The sequence below is a fragment of the Trichosurus vulpecula genome, chromosome 7, assembly GCF_011100635.1.
Source record: "Trichosurus vulpecula isolate mTriVul1 chromosome 7, mTriVul1.pri, whole genome shotgun sequence".
In the NCBI taxonomy this organism is placed as follows: domain Eukaryota; kingdom Metazoa; phylum Chordata; class Mammalia; order Diprotodontia; family Phalangeridae; genus Trichosurus; species Trichosurus vulpecula.
Window position 1 is genome coordinate 259502284 of NC_050579.1, and position 19095 is coordinate 259521378.

Genomic DNA, 19095 nt, shown 5'->3' on the forward strand with positions numbered 1-19095 from the left:
TATGTAATATTTAAATATGTAATAAAGTTATCATGTAACTTTCCTTCCCCCCTAGAGATGGCTAACCATTAGACATAAATATGTATACGTGTTGAACAAAATGTCCGGAATATCAAGAGAATTAATGAAAAGAAATGCTAGGGAAGGTGGCCTAGCCATACCAGATATTAAACTATTATAAAGCAGCAGTCATCAAAACTACTTGGTACTGGCTAAGAAATAGAGTGATGGATCAGTGGAATAGGTAAGGTACACAAGACACAACAGTCAATGACTATAGCAATCTACTCTTTGATAAACCCAAAGAATCCAGCTTCTGGGCTAAGAACTCACTATTTCACAGAAACTGCTGGGAAAATTGGAAAATGGTAGGGCAGAAACTGGGCCTAGACCAATATCTTATACCACATACCAAAATAGTCAAAATGGGTTCATGACTATCTTAGATATAAAGGGTGATTGATACTATAAGCAATTTGGGAGAGCAAGGAATAGTTTACCTGTCAGATTTATGGAGAAGGGAAGAATTTATGACCAAACAAGAGGTAGAGAGCATTACAAAATGCAAAATGGATAATTTTGATTATGTCAAATTGAAAAGTTTTTGTACAAACAAAGCTAATGCAACAAAGATTAGAAGGGAAGCAGAAAACTGGGAAAGAATTTTTACAGCCAGTGTCTGATAAAGGCCTCCTCTCTAAAATATACAGGGAGCTGAGTGAAATTTATAGAAATACAAGTCATTCCTCAGTTGATGAATAGTCAAAGGATATGAACAGGTAGTTTTCAGAGGAAGAAATTAAAGCTATCTATAGTCATATGAAAAAATGCCCTAAATCACTATTGATTAGAGAAATGCAAATCAGAACAATCTCTCCTGTCAGATTGACTAACATGACAAAACAGGAAAAGGATAAATGCTGGAGAGGATGTGGGAAAATAGGAACACTGTTACATTGTTGGTGGAGTTGTGAACTGATCCAGCCATTCTGGAGAGCAATTTGGAACTATGCCCAAAGGGCTATAAAAATGTGCATGCCCTTTGACCCAGCAATACTACTTCTAGGGCTGTATCCCAAAGAGATCACACAGGTGGGAAATGGACCTGTGTGTACAAAAATATTCATAGCAGCTCTTTTTGCGATGGCAAAGAACTGGAAATCAAGGGGAATGCCCATTAATTGGGGAATGGCTAAACAAGTTGTGGTATGTGAATGTAATGGAATACTGTTGTGCTATAAGAAATGAGGAGCAGATGGACTTCATAATAACCTGGAAAGACTTACATGAACTGATGCTGAGTGAGGGGAGCAGAACCAGGAGAACATTATACACGATTACAGACACCCGGTATCTGTCATGACTAACTTTGATAGACTTGGCTCTTCTCAGTAATACAAGGTTCAGAGACAGCTTCAAAAGACTCATTTTGGAAAAAGCCATCTACATCCAGAGAAAGAATTAGAGTCTGAATGCAGATTGAGGCAAACTGTTTGCTCTCTTTTTTTTTCCTTTCTTTTTGGTTTTGTTTCTTCCTTCTCATGGTTCGTTCCATTGGTTATAATTCTTCTTTACAACTTGACTATTATTGTGTAAATAAGTTCAATGTGAAGGTATATGTAGAACTGATATTGGATTACATGCTGTCTTAGGGAGAAGGGGGGGAAATTTGGAACTCAAAAACTTGTGGAACTGAGTGTTGTAAACCAAAAGTAAAAAAATAAATTTAAAAAGTGTGTGTGTGTGTGTGTGTGTGTGTGTGTGTGTATGTATGTATGTAAATCCACACTATACAGTTTTTTCCTCTGGATAAAGATAGCATCTTCATTCATAGGTTCTTTGTAGTTAATTTGGGTATTTATAACAGAAGGACTTAAAATATTACTGTTAACTGTATTTTCTCGGTTCTGCTTGTTTTAGTCTTCATTATTTCATGCATATCTTTCCATGTTTTTCTAAAATTGAGCTCATCATTTCTTATAGCACAGTAATATTCCATCACAATCATATACCACAACTTGTTTTGCCATTCCCCAGTTGATGGTATCCTCACAATTTTCAGTTCTTTGTCACCACAATAAGAACTGCTATAAATATTTGGAACATACAGGTTCTTTTCCTTTTTCCCTGATCATCTTGGGAAACAGACCCAATAATGGTCTTTGGGCATAATTCCAAATTGCTTTCCAAAATGATGAATTAGTTCACAGTTTCACCAACAGTGAATTAGTGTCCCAATTTTTCCACATCCCCTCCAACATTTGTCACTTTCTCCTTCCATCATTTTAGCCAATCTAACAGGTATAAAATGATATCTCAGAGTTGTTTTAATTTGCATTTCACCGATCAGTAAAGATTTAGAGCATTTTATCACATGGCTATAAATTGTTTTGATTTCATCAGAAAACTGCCTGTTTATATCCTTTGACCATTTATATAAATTGTGGACTGACTCATGTTCTTATAGATTCGACAGAGTTCTTTACATATTTGAGATATGAGACCTTTATATGAGAAACTGTCTATAAAATTTCCCCCCAACTTCCTGCTTTCCTTCTGATCTTGGCTACATTTGTTTATTTGTACAAAACCTTTTTACTTTAATGTCATTGAAATTATCCATTTTACACCTCACAGTGCTGTCTACTTCTTCTTTATCCATAAATCGTTTGCCTGTCCATAAGTCTGAGAGGTTATGTGCCATGTTCTTTATATTTTCTTGTAATATCTCCCTTTATATCTAGGTCACGTTTCCATTTTGACCTTATTGTTTTAAATGGTGTAAGATACTGGTCTATGCCCAATTTCTGCCAGACTGCTTTCCAGCTTTCCCAGCAATTTTTACCAAATGATGAATTCTTATCCCCAAAACTTAAATCTTTACACTTGTCAAACACAAGGTTACCATAGTCGTTTGCTGCTTTAGATTGTATATATGCTCTGTTCTACTGAACTACCTGTTTCTTAGCGAGTACCAGGTGGTTTTGCTAATTACTACCATATAATATAGTTTAAAATCTGGTACTATTAAACCTCCTTCCTTTACATTTTTTATTAGTTACCTTGATATTCTTGATCTTTTGTTCTTCCAAATGAGCATTTTCCATCTCAGTAAAATACATTTTTTGGTAATTTAATTGGGATGGCCTTGAATATATTTTTATTGTATTGGCCCTGTCTAGCCACGAACAATATTTTTCCAATTATTTAAATCTGATTTTATTTGTACAAAAAGTTTTTTATAATTTTGTTCATATAATCCCTGTGTTTATTTTGGCAGGTGTACTTCCAGATGTTTTATACTGTCTAGAGTTATTTTAAATGGGGTGTCTCTTACTATCTTCTTGCAAGGGGCTCTTCTCTTAATGACTGGCCTAGTCCTGAGCCCAGGCCCCTGAGATAGAGCCAGTAGTGCTTCATTCCTATACCCCTTGTGGATATACATGTCAAGTTGCATTTAGGTGCAAAGTGTGTGGGGGGTGGGGTGGGGTGGAATCAAAATACTGTCAGGTAGATGAGGGAATTTCAAGTAGAGATAGGTGCTCTAGTGTCTACCCCAACTCTTAGTAAAGGTGAAGTTTTGCTATTTTCATAGAAAAGGAATTATAGATTCCATGAGCCTAAGGGTGAGAGTTGCTGCTAGTAGCTTGCCAACTCAGAAGGGTAGAGGGGTAGGGGAAGAGAACAGGCTAACTCAGGTTCATCTCACCTCTAGTCTAGTGTGGAGTCTTCTGGTCTTTGGTTTTCTGGATTAAGGGCTTCTGTTTGTATGTTGCTGTTCCTTTGTACTTTGGGATTTGGTGATTGAATGCAATAACTCTAGTTTTAGCTAATTTGTGAATTTAGTTTTGGATGTTGGATTTATATTTGGATGTTGTTCTCTTTGGTTAGCATCTATCATAGAATGTGGTGCTTCTATTTTGTTTTTGTTTCTAAACTTTATACTCTTTTTCTCTTTTGGAAAGATCCTTACATATGTGAGGCTTGATTTCTTTAAATATTGGACTGTACATTGTTAACACATTTGTCATTGGATCATAGTTTTAAAGTTGGAAGGCCCCTTAGGGTTCATGTATTCTAGTCCATTAATTTTACAGAAGAAGACACTAAGGCCCAGAGAGGTGAAATGATCTTACTGCAAGTAAGGAACATGGTTGAGCCTGGAGTGCACTCCAGGTCTACTGCTTTTCCCACTGTACCGTGCTGTCTCCTGGGACTTTGGTCCCTTTATGTCCTTGATGGCCTGCTTAATTTGTGATATTGCTTGTTTTTAGCTTTTAGGCACTAAACTAATTTGTAGTGACTCCTACCTAATTTTGCTTTAGAGTCTTTGTTAAAGTAGATATGATTAGAAATTCCCAACATTTTTCACCTTTATGATGTTCGTTAAAGTTTTTGTTTTAAGCTGGTAGGATGGTTGAATCTTGTGATTCAGCTTTTTGTATACTTATTTTTTAAATATGGTTTTCTTTTCTTCCTTTCAGGCATAAACCATTGTATCTTCCCCTTTACAATGGCGCAGAGGAGTGGACTTGAAGATCCCGAGAGGTATCTCTTCGTGGATAGGGCTGTAATTTACAATCCTGCCACTCAGGCTGACTGGACTGCTAAAAAGCTGGTTTGGATTCCATCAGAACGCCATGGTTTTGAGGCAGCAAGTATCAAGGAAGAGAGAGGAGATGAAGTAATGGTTGAATTGGCAGAGAATGGAAAGAAAGCAATGGTCAATAAAGATGATATTCAGAAGATGAACCCACCTAAATTTTCCAAAGTGGAAGATATGGCAGAATTAACATGCTTGAATGAAGCATCTGTTTTGCATAATCTCAAGGATCGTTATTATTCTGGACTTATTTATGTAAGTATTTTTTCAAAAGATAGTATTTAAAACTGAATGGATAGGAGTAACTGCAAATTATTGTAAATGATATAACCCATGTCTTAAGCACATTGAACCTCCATATTCTGTACTAGAATTTCGTTTTGCTGAACTGTAACATTGAAGATAGAAAAAGTAATCTGATTACCTAGGGTTTCCTTTGTTTCAAATACAAACTTAATTTGCATATCAGTTTAGGTCACCTCTCTTCTCAGTAAATTCTAATAGGTTCCCTGTTACCTACTGGATCAAGTATGCTTTGTTTGGCATTCTTTCCTTTTCATACTTTTGCTGTCTTATCCTTTATTCTTTTCCATGTGTTCTTTTTTCCAGCTACCCCAGCCTATTTGTAGTTCCTCAAGCAAGCATTCCATGTCTTTGTCTTTGTGCCTTTACATTGACTGTCACCACCTGCTCTGCCCCTTCACATTTCTGGCTTCTTTTAATATTTGATGTCTGTTCCCACAGTTGATAGTGCCATCTCCTTTGATTCTGTAAAGATCTTTTATTTGTACCTATTTATTTATGTACTGTCTCCCCCATTAGAAGGTGTACTACTTGAAGGCACGGACTGTTTGTGCATTTCTTTGTATCTTCTTTGCTTATTTAGCACAATGCCTGATATATAGTAAGTGGTTAATGCGTGTTTACTGACTGATGAAATATCACCACCTAATTGAACATATACAAATGTATTGTAGTGTTATAAGTCAAGAAAGTATGTGAAAATATGTCAGCACAGATCCTGAAATCACTAGTAGAAGTAAAATAGAGGAAAAAATTCAACTGGGCTCTGATAACATCTGAGAATGTGGTAGTAAGTCCAGAGATGTGGTAGATAAGGGTGATGGAGCATGGGTTTGCCATGAAGAAAAATAGGTGGGAAAGTGGTAGAAAGTTGGTATAAAAATTGATACTAGTGAGTATCAGGGAAGCATAGTAATAGCATTATGGATGGAAAGCAGTAAAGTCTCTACTGGTAAAAGACAATTGTAGAGTTTCATGTTTCTGATAAGGTAAGAGAAAATGGAAGGGATAGGAATAGAAAAATAGAATTTTAAAGTTGCAGGAGACCTTAGAGATTATCTAGGCCAATTCCTCATTTTACAGATGAGGAAAGTATCTGTGTTGACTTTCATACATAGTAGACACTCAGATACTACTAAGTGGTTTGGAAAATGAGTAAAGGAATGCCAATTTAATAGAATTATGAAATCTTACATTTCAAAGGGAATTTGATTCAATCTTTTATCTTAGGAGAGGATCCTTTGTAGAAGGTACTAGCTCTCTAAAACATATTGTAGTGCGCAGATTGTAGGATCACAGACTTAGATCTAGAAGGGACATTGGAGGTCGTCTAGCTCCTCCTCTCATCTTATAGATGAGGAAACAGGCACAGGGAGGAGAACAAACTTGCTCAGATTGCTCCACAAGTAGTAAGTAGTGCCCTGGGTTTGAATGTAGTTCCTTACTTCAGATTCAGCATTCTTTCCACCATGCCACACTGCCTCAGAGCCCTGGGCTTGGAGTCAAGAACAGGGTGTGAATTCTGCCCCAGATGGTTAACAGCTGTGTGACCTGGGCAAGTCGTTTAACTTCTATAAGCCCTCCCTTCATTATCTCTGTAAAGTGGAGATAATAGCACTTAGCAGAGCTGTTGTGGGGAGTCAGTTAATGTAATGTATATAAAGCACTTATGATAGTTGGGAATTCACTGTCACATAAAGAGTACATGCGATTTTGGGACAGCTCTACTGGCTAGAATTGTTTTTCTTATATTGAGCAGAAATCTGCTTTTCTGTAACAAATACCTGATAGTGCTAGTTCTGGCTCCTGTAGCACCATAGAACAAGCCTACTTTCACTGCTATGTGACAGCTCTCTTCTAATAATTAAAGGGCTACTACTTTGCCCCCTTAGATCTTTCTTATTTAGCTAGTAAGAAAAATATGCTTAAAATAGTTGTAGAATGAAAAAAAAAATAGTTGTAGAATGGAATGTTATAGTTAAGCTCAAGTTCTGTTGCCACTACAAGAACTACAAGTCAGAAGAAACTTTTGATTTTGATTTTTTAAAAATATATTTTAATCAGTATTTTTGTTTTTATATTGTTTTGGATTTCCCCTGTATTATTCCCTTTCCTCCCAGAGAACATCCTTTATAACAAAAAAAGTTTTCAAGAAAGAGAGGAAGAGAAAAAATCCAGCAAAAATGAGCAATACATTGAAAAAAGCCGGCATTTTATGCAGTGTTCTGTATACATGAACAACTGCCTCCTCCCACCTTGGAAAAATTTTCATCACAATAAGTTTTATTGGGGTGTCTCTCTCTCTCTCTCTCTCTCTTTCCCCCTCTCCTCTTCTCTCCCCCTCCCTCTCTCTCTCTCCTTCTCCCCTCTCTCCCTCTCTCTGTATGTATGTGTGTATATATAATGTATATATATACACACACATACACACACACATATATAATATACATTTTTTACATCAAAATTTTCCCTGCATCTTTCCTCTGACCCTTTCCCAGAAAGTCATTTATTTGACAAATAATATTTTATGAGAAAAAAATCAGCAAAACTGATCAGTATATTGAAAAAAAAATCTAAAAATATGCTCAATATACTGTGCTTTTGTATCTCCCACCTGAAAAGGAGAGGGTTGGGAGTGTCTCACTTATATCTCTTTGGCAATATGCTTGTTCTTTGTAATTCTGCAACATTCATCTTTATTTTGTGTTTTTTTCTTTTTACATTGTTTATATATTTTTTTGACTATGCTTACTCAGGAAATGTAAAAATGTTCATGCAAATCTTTCTGTACTTGTCTGCATTCATCATATTCACTGTATCTTACATCACAGTAATAATTCATTGCAGTCATGTACCACAGTCTGTTTTGCCATTCCTCAATCAATGGGCATCTACTTTTGTTTCCAGTTGTTTACTATCCCCTCAAATGCTATTATAAATACTTTGCTGTGTATAGGGACTTTTCTTGTTATCAGTGGTCTCTTTGGAGTTTCAGTGGAATCTCTGGGTCAAAAGGTATAGTCACTTTATTTGCATAACTCCACATTGCTTTCCAAAGCAAGATTCATTCACAGATCCACCAACAATATACTAGGGTACCTACCTTCCCATAACATTTCCAACTTTGTCTGTTCCCATCTTGTCATATTTGCTGTTTCCAGTGTGTGAGACAAAACCTCAAGGTTGTTTTGATTTTATTTCTCAGTCATTTGGAACATTTTTTCATATGGTTGTCAGTAGTTTGCATTTCTTTTGAGGAAAAGTTTGTTCATACTCTTTGACTACTCTTAGGGAATGACTTCTGGTTTTACTTGTTGTTTTACATAGCTTAGATATCAAACCTTTATCAGAAATTTCATACAAAGATTTTTTTTGGCTTCCTACCTCATTATCTAACTGAAACTTCCCTCTGCAGAGTTACCTGATCTAATGGCTTGTCTTTTTAAATTTTTTTAAATTCAGTTTTATTTTCAGTTTCAAATTTTCTCCCTTTCATCTTCCCTCTCTTTCACATTGCAACTCATTACAAATATGTATAGTCAGGTAAAACAAATTCCCACATTGGCTGTGTCCAAAAAGAAGAAAGAAAAGAAAATGGGTTTCAGTCTGTACTCTGAGTCTATCAGCTCTCTATCTGGGGAGTGGATAGCATGTTTCATCATGAGTCCTTCGGAATAGTAGTTGGTCATTGTGTCATTGTGTGATCAGAGTTCCTAAGTCTTTCAGAGTTTGTCATTACAATATTATTGCTGTTGTAATTTATTCTTCGGGTTCTGCTCATATCACTGCACGTCATTTCATACAAGTCTTCTCAGGTTTCTCCGAAACCATTCCCTTCATCATTTCTTACAGCATAATAGTATTCCATCACATTCACATAACTTGTTCAGCCATTTCCCGATTGCTGGGTATCCCTTCAGTTTCCAATTCTTTTCCACCACAAAAAGAGCTGCTATAAATATGTTTTGTGCATATATGGATCTTCTTTCCCTTCCTTTGATGTCTTTGAGGTTTGGATGGATCAAAGGGTATGCACAGTTTAGTAGTTTTTGGGCTTGGTTCCAAAATACTTTCCAGAATGGCTGGACTTTTCTCAGTCCTCATCCTTGATCTCTCTGCCACCTTTGACCCTGTTGATCATCTCTTCCTGTTACTCTCTTCTCTCCAGGATTTCATGACACAATTTTCTCCTGCTTCTCCTAACCATCTGACTGCTCCTTCAAATTCTCCTGTGCTTGATCTTCATTCACATCACACCCACTATGTCCCTCAAGCTTTTGCCGTGGATCCTCTTCTTTTTCTCCCCACATGTTACTTTGCTTGGCAATCTCATCAGTTTCCATCTTTCTGAAGATCGTTCCCAAGTTGATTTATGCAGGCTTAACCTTTCTTTTGATTTCCAGGCTCACATCTTTAAGATGAATTAGACATCTTGAACTAGATATCCTATAAATGTTTTAAACTCAATATGTTCAAAACTTGAACGGATCCTTCCTCTCCAAATCTTCCAGTCTTTACTGTCAAGGGCACTACTTTCTTCTCCAGTCATCGAGGCTCACAGCTTAAGTGTCATTCTTGGCTTCTCATTCTCTGTCATACTCCCTATATTCCGGTCTGTTGCCGAGTCTTGTCATTTTTGTGTTTATAATGTCTTTTGTATATGTCCTCTTCTCTCTTCTGACACTGACTCTTATTACCTCACACCTGGACTGTTGAAATAGCTTGGTTGGCCTCCCTGCCTTAAATCTCTCTCTACTCCAGTCCATTCTTTATTCAACTATCAAGTGATCTTCCTAAAGCGTAGGTATCCTAAAGCATGTCATCCTGATGTTTTCTAAATGACTTGTCCCTATTAGAGGATCAAATATAGCATCTCTATTTGGCTTTTAAAGCCCATTGTAAGTTCTGTTTTGGACATGAGTTTGAGAGGCCGACGTGACATACGTTGACCATATCCAGAAGGTAGTAGTAGGTAGTTCATGATTGAGAATTGGTGCTTTATAGTGATTGATAGAAATTGAATCCATGGGAGCTGATGAGGCGATCAAGAGTAAGAGCTAGAGAAAAAAGAGGAGAGGCCTCAGGACAAAAGTCTTGGGGTAAACCCACAGTGTGCAAGACATTAGCAGAGGAGACCAAGAAGGAATATCTAGACAGGTTAGAAGAGAATATGTCTATTGTTGCAAACATCTGGAAGATAATTAAAATATGTGAGAATCAGAGTATCATAGATGCTCTGATCAATGAGTATCTTAGATAGTCTTATCTCTCCTATGCAGAAATGTAAGTGTCTTTAATAGCAGTACTAGTATTTGCAGGTTCTATACAAAGCTACCCTGGACAATTAATACCACTTTACAGTATCGTTGTTATGGTATAACAGAAGCTTTGTTTGACATCATTGGTCATCCATTAATGTCAGTGTTCTTAGTGAACTAACATTTTTACCTAATGGTTTTGAGGAACCAGTTAATGAGGTTAGTTCAGTCTCTGGTCTGAATCTTACTGTCTTGCCTAACTACTTGACCCTTTGAGAATCAGTTCACTCAGTTATGGTGCCTGCTTGTCAGAGTTTGTTTATCTTTTACTTATCAGGGTGATGGTGAAGTAAATGGACTGTCAGAGCATGGTATAGTGGCAGGAGTTTTCTGGTTTTGGAGTCAGAGAGTCTGGATTTGAATCCTAGCTCAGATACTGCCTGGGTGACCTTTGGCATCTTTCTTTGGTCCCCAGTTTAGTCTGTTGTGGCTGTGAATTAAAGGGACTTGACCGAATGAACTTAGAGTTGCTTCCAGTATTTTAGGATCAAAAAGTGGAGGGAAAGGAAGGGGTTGGGAGATTGGTTAAATCAATTTATTAGTAAGTTAGTTTGGAAAAAAAAAAGGATCAAATCAGTCCTTTTGAATTGACCAAATCAGTTGAAAGTGCTATCTGTACATAAATACAGCCTGAGTCTTCAGGAATAGATTAATTAATTGCATTTCTCTTGGTTTCTATATACAAAATTTCAAAAAGAGATTGTTTTGTTAAACAGGTTTTACGGCTCACTTGACTCTTCTGTAAGGGAGTGAATTGCTTCCTAATTTATCTTTTTGATTTTTAAATTAGAGGTGTGCCTATAATGCCTTTATCCCTGAGCAATTCATTGCACTTTCAGATATAGGCCTACCCTGGGTTTCAAAGTTAGGTAAGGCATTCCTGTAAATGAATTGTATTTCTTAATATTGGTTTGGCTAAACTCACTAGTGTTGCTCAGAAGTAGAGCATTCACAGAAGAGCTAATGAATTAGAACAGACTGCCCAGAGTTTTTGGAGAGACCTCTAGATCAGAAATCATTAGGTGACTAGAATAGCTAATAATAATAATTTACAGTAATATCGAGCTTTCGGTGTTGCCATAATCGTTCTCTTCGACCCTATTTCTCATATATATATATTATATATATTAATATCTCACAACCTTGTGAGTGTCATCCCTATTTTGTGGATGAGAAAGTAAAGTTTCCAGATCATACCCCTAGTTAGTAGTTGAACCTCGATTTGTGCTTTATCCCTCTACCCTAGTATACACTGTCTTTCGCCAGGTTCGTGGAACAGTACTTTGCACCATGGACACTTAGAGTAGGTGCTGAGGGATGTATCTTTGAAGAGATCTGGCACTGTCTTTAATATTATAGAACATGTCAGGTATAGTCAGAGAACAACAAACTGAGCATCATGGTACGTTTCCATTGAGTGCAAAGAGAATGTAAGTCTTGGCTCCTTACCTTTCCCCGTCATGTCCTGCTCTGTCTCACTTTATTTTCATCATCCCTCTTGTGGGCAGCAGAGCCGTTTGGCAGGAATGAACACAACTTACCTGGCTAGGATATCACAAAACATTAGAACTTTTGGGGCATAGATTAGAGAAGGGGTTGGGCTGTTGTGTTAACTGGAAGAGAATATGTCTGTTGTTGTCGGATAAAAAATATGTTCTTTGGCTATAGCTTTTGTAAATCAGTAGGCACGAAAGTATTAAAAAACAGAATGGCTTAATCATAGGATGGACTGTGTAATTTATTTTCCTTTTTTTAAGAAGTAATTTAAAATCAGTTGAACATAACTGTCCATAATTTTTATTTTCTTAAACTGGCTTGATAGGTAGTATGGTGCTATGGAAGGAGCCCTGGATTTGGAGTCTGACAAACTGAGTTTGAAGGTGTGCCACTTGGGCAATACACTTAAGCTCCATGGGCCTCCATGTCCTCATCTGTAAAATGAGGATATTGGATTAGATAACTTCTCTGGTCCTTTCTATCTCTGAATTTAAGATTTATGGATACATAGATTCTGTAGCATAAGGCTTTGCTAATATTATCCAGTTTGAAAGTTGGGAGAAGTGAGGGAGGGAAGACTTAAGAGAATTTATATCATGTCCCAGTTGACTGGAAAGGATTTGTGGCTGTTGCAAGTCAGATGTTGTAGGTAAAATTTGTTCTTTGACAAACAGTTTGTTTTTAATGGAAATCTTTCCAAGATAGACAATATGCTTCCCTTGACAAGAGTTTGTTAAAGAACAAGACTTACTTGTAAGCTTCAATTCTGTGTGTGTAACCTTTTTAATTTAGACAGTTTAACAAAATGAATCAGTTTAGTCTTTGAATCTGTGTGGGATGAAAAACCCTCACCAATTAAAAAAGTTAATTTTTAATAAGGAGCCATCTTAGGGTGGGAACAGAAATAAAATTTTATTCAATTCTCGAGAGAATAGGGTGGCCTCTGCCAGAACAGATCTAGCAAGGGAGGCCCCGTACAAGGGGCAAAGCATCAATGATTATACCCTAACGCAAGAAAATTCCCGTCCACCTCTGACCCTTCTTACCATTGGCGGGCTTACAATTTGAGCATGAAAGCTAGACAAAGAACAGGGAAATCGAGGCACAGAAACTCCAATTCCCATTCCCTTAGTTAATGATTACAATCAAGGTGACATCTATAAATCTGGAGAAGGAGAATAGGATAAGGGGAGGGGGAAACCCTCTCTATTCTTCTACAGTACTTTCACAGTAAAGGAGAGCAGGTCACAGTGACCCTATTCTTACTGAGCCAGAAGAAATCAGAACCAGAAGAAAGAACAAAAAGTTTTAGGGTAAACTTTCCCAGAGGCTGAGCCATCAGGCTCTCACAGCCTCAGCAGAATTTTCCACTTCCCTATTTCCCTATTTCTTGATTTTTAAACATTTCTAAGTATAGATATGAATAGACATAGATATATATTTTTATATATATATATATATATATTCCCTGTGAAGTCTTCACATTTTGTTTTCTCACTACCTCACACAAATCTTATCATCCAGGTAAACTTATAGGGGGAGAATAGTGGTATTCTTATAAAGAAGAGGATTTAACTGTTGTAGAAATAACTTATTGGTTTGGTTGCGTGAGTTGTCCTGGGACGTGATCTTTTTCAGTAGCTGAGGATTAATTTTCATTTTAACAGTGTTAAGTGATAAGTGCTGTCACAAATGCATTTATCTACCCAAAACATTCTGCCAGGGTCAATATCCATCCACCCAAATGTCTTACACTGTCTCTATAACTATACCTTTATTATGTCACAGTAATTGAAAACCCTGACTCATCAAAAAAAAATGGTCTGTGTACTCTGTGTGTTAAGACAGGGAAGTATATTGTATATCTTAGGAAGATTTCCATTAAAAACAAACAGTTAAAATGAAAATAAACCCTCAGCTATCTGAAAAGGATCACCTCCCAGGATAATTTACCCAAGGTTTTCCCCACAAGTAAGACACCCAAGTCTTGAGACTTGATCTATTCTTGTGGCTTTATTTCTCATTTCTTGTAGTCCTTTCATCTCAGAATTAGTTTTGCATTTTCTTCCAGTTAGTTGCTTGCTAGATATTTCCATCTGATGCCCTGTGAAAACCACAACTTCAGTATGCTTAAGACTGAGCCTGTCTTTCTCATTGCAGATCAGATTTCTCTTCAACTTCATTGTCTGTAGTCACTCTGGTTCAAGATTGTGGATTGCTCTTTCTGAGCCTTAAAACTTGACAGTTTAAAGGAACATCAGTGGCAGTCTGATCCTCCTCTCTGTTGAATTCTCTTTTTCTGCCATCTCTGTTATCTCCTGTTTTATTCTTCAGAATATCTCTGTTCTGGCTTCTTCCCCTTATTGTACTCCTCTTATTATGTCACACTTGAACCTGACAATTTCCTAAGTATTCTTTGTTGACCTTGTAATCTAGTAGAAAAAGAAGACTGACATATTAATCTTTTAAAAATGCTGCTTCAGGTCTCTTTTGCCCCTAGGATAAAGTCTTAATTCCTCAGACTGTCTTTCAAAGTCTTCTGCGGTCTGATCCATATCTATCTGCCTTTCTGAATTTATATGTCATATATTCACCACAAAACTCTACTTATTACATATGAAGCCATTTGCATAAATGATTATACAGAATAAATACAGTGGAATCCAAAGAACAATATATGCTTTTGACTACAGCTGTGCAAGAATGATAAGACCAACTAAAGCAACAAAGCGTAGATAAATACACATGGAAAAGCTCTGAAGGGGACATGGAAGCCAATAGTGTGCTTTTGATCTGTGCTGATGAAATGTATGTATAGACATTGTAAAAACAATTCAAATGGAAGTTTATGGTTTCTAATCAACTTTCCGTTTTTTCTTTTTGTTTGTGTATCTGGAAGTGTATACTTCAGTGATGCTGAGTGTAATGTTAAGCTATGTTTGGCCAAGAAGTAAGGCATTTTATTTTTGTTTTTTTTAACCTAGACCTACTCTGGACTATTCTGTGTAGTCATAAATCCTTACAAGAATCTTCCAATTTACTCTGAAAATATTATTGAAATGTACAGAGGGAAGAAACGCCATGAGATGCCCCCCCACATCTATGCTATATCTGAATCCGCTTATAGGTGTATGCTTCAAGGTAAGTGGGTATTAAAGTACTATATTGACACCTTACATATCAATTAATTTATGCCACACGAGGGATAGAAACATTAACCTTTGTGTATAGATGGCAGATAAATGTTCTTTTGTTGCTTTAGAAGCTTTGTTTTGTGAGATTCATGTTTTGCATTTTAATCCATTTTTACTTCTCTTATTTATATAGCATGTGAACTTTATACAGTGCTTTCATGTTTATAATCTTATTTGATTAATAGGATAGCTGTTATTGATTAAGTTGAATTATATTAGGATCAAGAGTTTGTGAGGAAAAGTATAGACACCATCTCATGGGGCAGGAAAAGCCATCATGATTTTGAGTCCCTGTGGCAGGAAGGAGCAAGAATAATCAATATCTTTTCTTCTGGGTTGGACTGCTTAGGAAAGGATAAAGTAGATTTGATAACTAATGACTGTTTGAGGGCAAAAATATTAGAAATTAGAATGCAGTGGTGATTTGTTTGCTTTTGTTTCAGACTTGATGATTTCAATCATTGAGGAAACTCCCTCTGCTAGTGCAGATGAATGACTGTTCTCCTTAGTTTTAGTGTCTGGGGGCAATGAGAGGTTAACTGACTTGCCCCTGGGATCCCAGAGCCAGTATATGTCAGAGGTAGGACTTGAATTTAGGTCTTACTGACTTTCAAGATCAGTTCTTCATACACCGTACCAAGCTTTCTTTGCATTTATAAAATGTTAATTTTTTTCCTTTATTTGAGAAAGTGGAATTTAAATAATGGGAGATTCTAACATAATTCCTCATGGTAATGTAAGAAACAAGTGCCTTACTAAGAACTCCACATAGCCATTAATGAATTCAGGAAGAACTATTTTGCTTTTGCAAGAGAACAGGTAACTAGCAAATACACAATTGTGTTGCAGAAACATAATCTTTTATCTTCCTGTCCCTAACGCAAATCCCTGCTCTGGTTCCCCGTATCTGAAAATGCCTAAACTCCCCCACACGTGGGTCTCAGCCCCTGTTCACATTCCTCACATTTCAGTCCCCCCTGCCCCCATCCTCATTTTCTTTATACTTTATTTGGTAAAAGAATGACAAACCATAAATACTTTTAATCCCAACTCTGGATGTCTGCATCACTCAGATTTTATGATCTCTATAGCATGAGAAAGGAATTTTCTCAATTGATAAGAGAGTTGAACCCACAATATCTCTGTTTCCTCCTGCCATTAACATAAAAAAAGTCCCATTATTCAAAACTGTATCTTGGGTTAATGGGCCTCATCTTTAATGGAGCTTCACCTGGCCTTGCAGGAAAAAGACATTCTCAGAGAGCGAAGGAGGAAATGTCTGCTCTCAACCTCCCCAACTTCTCTACAATCAGTTTACTTCCTGCACTAGCTATTCTAAGTTTCACAAGTCATGTATCACATGATTTCTGTGGAAACAAAAGTTCATTCATCCCTTACACTAACTCTTTTTTTTAAATACAGGATTATATTGCCACCTACCTTATATTTTTTAATTTAAATTTCCCTTTTTTGTAATTGACATCAACAAACATGAACGTTTTCCTTAAAAAAAAAGACTGCATATGAAACCAAATCTTCACTACATAATAGCTTGGTCTTTTTTTTTTCTTTTTGGTCTGTTTAAAATGTAACATGGTAGTTTCGATGAGGTTTGGGGTTGAAGGGTGCTCGAGACCCCAAAATGCCAATATGCCAAATGAATTTGACTCAAGCTTTCTCAGCCAAGGAAAAACAAAGTTTATTGTATAGACTGTTAGGGAGCCTGGGCATTTGTGACACTAATGCCAGTGAGCCAGATTAATCTGAGCTGAGCACCTTCATGGAGGCAAGATGGAGCTTATATACAGAGAGATTATGGGAGGGATGGAGGCATGATATTGAGTAGTCTGAGCTGACTAGAGGAGGGGTTTAGAGCAGACTGGGGTGAGGTAAGACTTCAGGGTGGGACATAGCTGAAGGCTACATGGAGATGACCCACTGTTGAGGGCTAGGGTAACAGAACTAGGGTGTAGATATTTTGATCAGGATCAAGGGTGGGAAACAGCCAGAAGGCAGTCCAGAGGTAGCCAGACTATGGAAGGCTAGGCTAGGCTATTTGGGCATGAAAAGCCAGATCAAGTGGGAAGATTCAGGGTGGGGCCCAAGGGGGTTCCCACAGTCTAAACTCCATCAGTTTGAGTGCTTCCCTGTGTTTGGGACAGGATTTTTAAATAATAGGAGAGACATCCTTAGGAGAAATAAAGTAAATTTATTTTACAAACCTTGCAAGATTTGGGCACACCTCCATAAGGGAGGAGGCAAGGTAAAAGGGAACCTGCCTTAATTTATAGTCTTAATGAAAAGATTCCCACCCACCTCTATCCCTTCTCACCATTGGCTGGGAGGTGGGCTTACAGTCTAGGCTCCAAAACTACACAGAGGACCAAGGGTGATCTGGTCCATTCAGGTTTTTCCCCATCAGAACTCAACTGCCAGGGTGACATCTGAAAGTCTAGGAGAAGAAATGGGGTGGGGGGGGAGCAGAGACCTTCCTGGAACAGAGAACAAATAGCTCACAGGAAGTTCATTATCTTCTAACATCCAAGAGAGAGGGGGAAGGGCATGCCCACAGCTCCAGGCCCTGACCTTCCAGAATCACAAGGCCAAATCCCAAACCTGTCCAACTCCCTTAGACATACCCTGTGAAGTCTTCACAATTATCCATCCCATTCAGTCCCCGCTCTGATTTCTTACGATTTTGAAGACTACACACATCATTGCTGATATAAATTGTCCATCAGCTTATCTTCCCATCATGTTTGCATCCCCATTACCCTTTTCTAAGGTTTCCATTCCTCAAAATTGACAAATCAAAGGGGGCAGTCCCCTTTGTAAATACAGATACAGAGACCCAAAGGAAAACGATGCAATTGTCTCTTTAAGATTCAAAAAGTCTTTTCCTGTATAGCTGTCCGGCAGGGAGCACCAAAAGTCTTCTGGTCCTTGGCATTTGCTCTCAGCACAGCATTCCAGCACCTTCCTCTTGTCTTATAGAAACCAGCTTTCTGTCCATTCTCCTACAAAAGTCACCTTGGCACAATTTTAAGTTACCATTTCTAATCCTTATAACCTTGATCATTTTACAGATTCAAAATTGGAACCTTGACCATTTGTTCTGTTTAAGAAATTCACATCAGAACCCAGTTTCTTATATTTTACATTCACTCATTATTAATTTCCTCACCAGGAGGATGATATCTCACTTAAGGAATTAACAGGCTCCAGTACATACATAAACACATTAAATAACCAATTTTTATCACAGTACATACAATATCATAAACTTTTGTCATGCCATGTTTCTTTGATGGCATTTACAGAATAAGCCACAAGCCATTCTTCTTTTAACATTACTAATTGTAACAAAGCCCTAGACAAGCTTGATATTAACCAAATAGCAAAATAATATTCTCACAAGCCTTTGACCTAATCCTCTCCATACCATTACCAAGGAAAAAATCTAACTTATATATGGACCTATGCAAACACACTACTCCCAGTCCTATAGTAATCTAAGATGTTCCATAATCAATAAATGTTTTTTTTTACTGTACTTACAAAACCTTCTGATTATAGAAATTTGCCACCAAGAGAGTAGGGACTTTGAGTAAGGGGACCATATTTTCCCCAGCTTCCTGTCAACTCCAGGCAGAAGTTATATCAAACTGCAAGCTGCATTGAGCCAGGCCTAGTCTGCCAGGCTTCAGTGAAGAGGATCAAGTTAAGAGGGTCCCACCTCGGCATATACTGAACAGTTGCCCTCTCAACTCTGCCAAGAAATCATACCTGCAGCTCATGCCTGCCCCCCCACAGGGCTGCTAGCATCTTGGGTCAGCCTTCCTGGGATACTCACAACTGGAGTTAGATTCAGAAAAACAGTCAGCAGTCCCATTAAGTCTTTGAATGGCAAGTTCCAGTGAATATGAATGTAATCTCACATTGCTTCAGGAACATCCTTAACACTAGCTCTAAATAGCTTGTGTGCATTTCTTCCCTTATCATAAAGTCTTCCCATTAAGATCATAAGTTATTACTCTAACACATTTGTATCAGTTTCTCTTCTATCTTCCTATTCTTCTCTAATTATGCCTGATCTGAGAGAATTGAACCATAACTTTATGTTTTAGATGATGGAATGAATTCAAATCCACACTTAACTTTTCCCATCAATACGGAAATA

At 37.4% G+C, this 19095-nt stretch overlaps 1 protein-coding gene across 4 annotated transcripts in view; it reads left to right on the forward strand.

Moving 5' to 3' along the window:
- MYH10 (myosin heavy chain 10) overlaps positions 1-19095 on the forward strand; it is a 195782-nt gene that overhangs the window by 16789 nt on the left and 159898 nt on the right. For all 4 annotated transcript variants that reach the window (XM_036767252.1, XM_036767251.1, XM_036767250.1 and 1 more), the window contains exons 2-3: positions 4485-4858; positions 14706-14862. In XM_036767252.1, coding sequence (XP_036623147.1) covers positions 4514-4858; positions 14706-14862 — 502 coding nt within the window. In that variant the 5' untranslated portion in view covers positions 4485-4513. The remainder of the gene's footprint in view (positions 1-4484; positions 4859-14705; positions 14863-19095) is intronic.